General features: G+C 31.2%; 1 protein-coding gene across 1 annotated transcript; it reads right to left on the minus strand.

Annotated features, from left to right (window-relative positions):
* Positions 1-441: 441 nt before the first annotated feature.
* LOC113516208 (uncharacterized) lies at positions 442-4145 on the minus strand. Its single transcript, XM_026900587.3, has 4 exons — positions 3496-4145; positions 2759-2839; positions 2101-2251; positions 442-838 (listed from the first exon to the last, which is right to left on the minus strand). Exons 1-4 carry the CDS (start codon positions 4102-4104, stop codon positions 648-650), a joined length of 1032 nt encoding a protein of 343 aa, XP_026756388.3. The 5' UTR covers positions 4105-4145; the 3' UTR covers positions 442-647.
* Positions 4146-7054: the final 2909 nt, after the last annotated feature.

Raw genomic sequence — 7054 nt, forward strand, 5'->3', positions numbered from 1 at the left:
CAACCTAGTAACTAGAGTAAGGATGGATTTAGAAAATGTTTTAAAATAACTAATCACTAAGAATAAGTTGATTTCAATTCTATTCTGTTAAATAGTCTATGCTTAAATAGAAAAAAGAAGTTAGCAAATGTAAATACTTTATATTACCAAATAATTATGTACTGGATGATAATTATTATGGTAATTATTATTATGTCAATATACCTTAATGAAATTCATCATATTTCTGACACAATTTAATTTATTGTACAAACAATAACATTAAGTAAACACATTACACACACATCAATCTGCATATTTTTAGCATTCCTTAAGTAGACAAAACAAGATTAATTTATGAGATTATACATACGTCCGTCCGTCAGTTTGTAAAATATAACTTGGATAAGTAAACATAGGTAGGATGATAAATACGTAGGATGGCCTATCTATCTTGATAGGCCATCCTACGTATTTATCAGACTCTAAGTATACCAGAAATGTACTCAATTATTATAAAAATTATCGTATAGATGTGAACTAATTATTAGAATGCCGTCTGCATATTAAGAACATATTTTGTTATCTAGCCTAAATTTCTTATAATCCAAATGCCAGACGTATTTTTTCAGTATAGCTACAAGCAACGAATTGAATATATATTGGAATTAAACATTTACCGGGTCAGGATTAATCACTTTTTCAAACTGAAGCAGTATGATTAGGTATGTGATAAGGAGGCCTATGAACTTGAATGGCAAGGAAATATCAATTTCCAGCATTCGTAATAAAGAAAATGACAAATCGCGAGCTTCAGTCAAAGCGAGTAAAGCCCGTGCCGTGCTGCGACTTGATTTATCTGTAAACAAGAAGCTCATATAAATATGTCTTTGTATGATAAGTAGCCATATCGATATATTATCAACCAATTTAAAAATATATATATATATTATATACACCACATCTGAACCACATCTGCACCTATTTAGATTTTTGCATTCAACATAGTTTACTTTTGTAATAAAATTTTAATTTTATTATCATTGGTTGTGGAACAAAATATTTTATTATTGTATCAGCCGTTAAATGTCCATTGCTGGACATAAACCTTCTACATTAGGAGAGGTTTTGCCAGTATTTACCACGCTTGGTAAGCGGATTGGCAACAACATAACAAAATATTAATTTGTTAAATATTAATATTATATATCTTGTGGTCCCGGCATAGAATATGCCAACCCTTAAAAAATTTTATGATGGAAGAATGACCAGCTGCTTTCATTCAAAAACATCACCAAAGTAAAGAGGTTTCTTCAGGGTCGGCAACGCACGCGTAATACCTCTGGTATTGCAGGTGTTCATAGGCTACGGTAACCACTTACCATCAGGTGGGCCGTATGGTTGTTTGCCACCTCAGTGGTATAAAAAAAAAGTCCAACTGCGGTTGCAAATCCGGGAAGGGGTCAATCCCAACAGAAAAGGCGTATATTCAGCAGTTAACGGCTAATATAATGATAACTATATAACTTGCATAACTATGAAGGGTAACTGCGTTTAATATATAATTATTAGAATGAAAAAATAACCAACGTCAAAATTAATAAATTATTCTTTAATAATCTGACAGTAACTATTATAATTAGCATACTGATTAAAATCAGTACACAATAGGCAAAAATATAGTATAACGTGGAGGAAAACCTAAACAAATAGTCAACCCAATACACCCGATTATAGAAATCAATTTTAAACTGTCTTAAGCGAAACATTGGATAATATCTTTGTTGTCTAATTATTACTTCGTTATATTATTATTATTTTAAATAAGAGTAAAGGGGGGAAAGGGATTGTTAACAATGGAGTTTGACTGCCCCATTGCTAGCAATATGCCCTATTAGGTCGACCTTCACGTGGTTCTCCCTGGAAACCATCATGAACAATTCTTGTTGAATTCGTCACGATGGGCTAACTGACCTGCTTCATCCTCACTTATCATCCTTCACTGGTGCCCCGCCGATGTATACCGTTAGCGCGGGTGGGGTTACCATTCCATTATCACCCATTAGAAAAAAAATAAGAGTAAATGTTTACTTAAATCTGTAGATTTAATTACATACTCACCGAGTTTATTCTCATATAGTCTGGAAGCTAACAGCTCTCTAAGACGTCGAACTTCGTTATGAACTTTGTCGCTGAACATACACGGGGAAAATAGTGGAATCATTTGTGCTATAGTGAGACCCATATCCGATATTACATCCATTAAAGGGTCCTAAAATAACATCGTATTCGTATCATTTTTATTTGTTTCATTACAGAATAATAGTGTTAACATAACCATAAGAATAATCAATTTATACCACAATCTGAACAGTTTTCTGCAGAAAAATAAAATTAGGAATAATATTCTTGATTGAATGTAACAACTAACATTAACACTTTCGATTAAAAAAAAAGCATTACACAATTTTCGTCAAATCTGAACTAAAAATTTGATAAAAATATCGAGTAACCTAAGCGAGTAACATATACACAAAAAATAAAGCTAAATAAAATAACCTCACCTTATAGGTTAATAAAAAAAATGTACGTCACGTTATTGTTTCAGTATAAAAATATCATAGCGAGTTTTCATTATTTGAGTCGGTCCTTTTAAAAAACTGATAATAGCAGAAATAATTTTGTTACATGTGAAAAGGTTATCTTTTCCTTGTACATTGTAACAGTTTTTTTATACCTTTATCTTGACTTACTATAATTGATAAAAAAATTTACTCACTGAATTACAAATAATTGTTATAGAGACACTATAACAAAATGCCAAAATGGAGATGAACGAAGTTATTATAATCACCAGCAACTGAAAATGTGAACAAATTTGTTTAAAAATAATCTTTTGTAGCCTTAAGGCTTTATCATTAAATTATAGACACCAAACAGTATTAAAGTTTTTTTAAAATAATTAAACATGCTAAACACAACTTATTCACCATGCATAGTTTTCGAGTTCCTATGGCTACTTTCCGCCTTCATTATCAGACCAGCTCGATGGTACCATAATATAGTATTGTCACTGAATTTATATATGTATGCCAAGTTTCGGCAAAATCGGACACCAGTGGTTAAAAATATATTGTAATTTTGAAATAAAATACTCACAAGCATTTGAAACTAAAACTTGGGCTAGTACTTAATACCTAATTGTAACATCAAATGAGGTAAATACTTTATTTACCAGGAAATCACATTATTTTACTACAGGTTACAGAAATATAACACATTAGTCGTCACGAATGGTTACAATGTATAATGGGTACCCTCATAGCAATAAGATGAACCAATTTTAACAAATACCTAAGTTATGTACATATCATTCGAAATGTTAATTATTCATTAAAATATAGTTCCTTGTAATTAGATATACCAACAGTTAGTGGGTAAATACTATATATACTTTGTCTTGAGAATTAATATTGCATGCTTTGTTCAATAATTTTCAACTTTAAAATCATTTACCTGCCATTTAATTGCTTCCACCATAAAATCATAGGCTTTAATAACAATGTGATAAAGATCCATCAACTTCTTCATTTGTCCGTTGGTTATATTGTTATATTTGAAGTATACAAATTCTTCTACCTTCGGGGCAACGATTGCTTTCTCATTGGACAATGAAGATTCCGCGTAATAATTAAGCAAATTTAACCTCGGAATGAGAAGACTAAGCAAGTGCCCATAATAATGGACCTCTAAGGCATGAATTAAATTAACAGGCACCAACGGTAATAACAAGTCATTCAAATTATCCATACTAAAAGATATAATATAAAAAACTACATACAAGATTAACAGAATGAGCATTTGAACCAAATTCCCAATAGAACCTCGTGTAACTTTCGGCCTGCAACCCACTTCAGCGTCAAATTTAGACAGTTCACAGTAAAAACGTTGCATTCTTCTCCAAGTAATGAAGTTAAAGATTATAGAAAATATATACTCGCACATATTCATGACTACAACAACAGCGACATACCTGGTGTCATATGTGTAGATTGTAGAAGAAATTATCGATATTATAAGGAAAAGCGAGTAAGAAATCATTAAAGGCAAATAAAAAACCCTCATATTCGAAATAACAAGTGGTAACCTGTTGAGACCCAATACCATCTCAGATATAATGTAGAATTTGGAAAGCTTGTCGATAAAAGGTTTTTCTTTCCATTGCAAGAAAGTATTGACGCGAACACTCGGAGTCGCCATATTGGTGCCACAACACTCACCAAAGTGATCATTATGATACACTTTGATGACGTTTCATTTCCTAATGGCAATAAAATAAATTGTGTTTGTAATTTATGTTCAACCGTAATGTATTGTGTGCCCACTAACCGCACCGCAAGCAAGTCATTACACTAATTAATTAGTTCTTACTTTACGCTAGCAACCAACATATAATTTTAATTTCATGGCTTATAAAATCCTCATATTTTGTAGATTATAAAATTAAAATCAATAATAATAGATTAGATATATCCTGTCCTATTAGTATTATAAATGTGAAAGTTTATAAGGACAGATGAATGGATGGTTGGATAGATGTTGATTACTGTTTTACGGAAAAACTAGTAAGTTATATCCTACTATATTACTACTATATATACTAATTCACGCGAGGCAAATCCGCAAGATACAGCTTGTCTAACCATGTTACAGGAAATATTAAAACAGAAATTGCATCAATGAAAAATTCAGTAACACAAAAATATTAAAACCTCCCACGCTAACTTAACAGCTGCACGCGCGGTGTAATTGTGGTAGTCTCAAAACTTTTTTTTGACAAAATTTTTATCAAAGATCTTTAATAAAAAAATTTAGTTAATTTGGTAGAACATTTACTTAAAAAAATGATAACGATTTTAATTTTACAATATATAAGGTAAAATAAAATGCTATTTTAATGGATTTTCTTCATATACCTACAAAGCAGCAGGTTTGACAATGTTTCTTGATATCCCAACATTAAGTAAGTCTTTCTCTACCTATCATATATTCATATTAATTGGGGTATGTAAACTTTTGAAAATCGTATTTAATAGATAGACAGATAAATATGGTTATTTGATTAAAATTATTTTGTTTAATTCTGTAATATGTGTTTGATTGTCAACACTCGAAGATTGACTACCACTATTACTACCAGAAATTCCACAACCTGTTCCACAACAATTCTGTATTAGTCTTCAATCCCTGACTGCTATTTTGTTCGCGCCCGTTTTGCAACATGTGTTTCATCTTTAAACGCGGCATCTTCAGGCAATTTATTAGATCGCTACTCGGAGCCTAGTGTTAATCGTTTTGCGCCCAAACTGTGAATAAATAAATGCACTGCAGATTTGGCACTACTACGGAAATATTGAACTTTTTAAGGAGATTAAAATACTCTATAAATCATTACAAATTCAATAACTCTTGTAACTAAGTCCCTAATGCCAATTCTTTCCCTTGACAGAAGAAAATGTATAGGAAATAAGATTTTTCTGAACAGATAACTTGATAACTTTCTTCTGTTTTCGAATTGATCAAATTAATAAATTAGTACTAAGTGAATATTATTCCTCTTAAATTACCAATCAAGAATATTTACATTCTTAATTACTAAAACTGAGAAAATCGAAATAGGAAGTCAAGAACTTCAACGTTTCCAATATCAAAGTTGCCCATAATCCTACTACATTTAGCGTTGTAATTGAGTTGCGTTCAAAGTGTATTTTGGAGTGTTTGATTACTCTTCGGGGCAACAACTTTGGGGTGAACCCACAAACAACTTTTAAAACTCACTTTTGCGGATCTATGGTGGAATATTTGTCCATAAATATCCCTACAAGTACACTCAAGAGCCTCTTCAACAAAATTAACTAATTTGGATAATTTCTTTAACATTCTTATGAACTTATCCATTTACTTCGATATATACTTGTAGCTATTTATAAGCGAGTTATTAAAATATAATATATTGTAAATATAAGTACATAGATAATCACAAACCTTCAACCTCAAAGAGATCCAGATGAAAATTCATTAGAGTCTGAGTCACGTTTAGCGAAAATTCCTCTTGATAAATGACAGCGAATATGTGTCCATCATTTTGTTCTTACTCATACGTATAGTTCTATAAACATTTATGTAATAAAGTTTGTAAGAAATATCTTTATTTATAATTTATCTAAAGGGCGAAATTCTTTAGGTAGATCTTCCACCAAAGAACTTTGCCATTATAGTATTAAGCCCAATGCCACATCTACTACTAAAGATTGTCAGTAAAAATAAGGACTAATCATTTAGTGGATATTACATATAACCAGCATAAAAGTCGTAAATTACGACCCTCACGCCGCACATCCTTCCTCGTTTTATTGTTAACTTGATGGGTTTAATTATGTGACGGCAAATTCATTTGCGCGGAATTCAATAGTAACAATCCGAATGGACTTTTCTACCCGTTTATTTACCGTATCTATTAAGAAGATAAAGCAGTTATAAATTTCATAAGAACTCGTTTCACACAGCACATGGTCGCAATTTCACATTCGAAACGATGCTATAATTCTTTCCCTTTCCTTTGCAGATGTACGCATCTTGAAAAAATGTTCTCAAAGTCAGTGAGAAGTTATTTTCACATTTCGAGAGTAAAAGCCATTATCTGTACATTGATTAATAATAACTACAGGTACAAACAACATTGTAATAGTATTAAATATCCTCACTATTGATATGCCAAAATAAGTTTGTTTGTTCATTCATTTGTTTGTCTGTTACTTTTTGGCGCCTCAACAGTTAAACCCGACGTTATAAAAATTTTTGTACATGTAATATTTGGAATGAATAAAGGAAAACACTACTCTTTATCCCGGTCCTTGATGGACCAATATACTCGTAAAATACAAATTTGGATAAAATACTAGTTACAGATAAAAAACTAACATTGTTACAGTTCTATAAACATCAGTCATATCTTTGATTCATGAGAGTGACCTTTATTTACATACTTAGTATAACGTTTTAAGCCTTTGCTTTA

Source organism: Galleria mellonella, unplaced genomic scaffold (assembly GCF_026898425.1).
Source record: "Galleria mellonella isolate WM207_F2 unplaced genomic scaffold, CSIRO_AGI_GalMel_v1 utg74, whole genome shotgun sequence".
Taxonomy (NCBI): domain Eukaryota; kingdom Metazoa; phylum Arthropoda; class Insecta; order Lepidoptera; family Pyralidae; genus Galleria; species Galleria mellonella.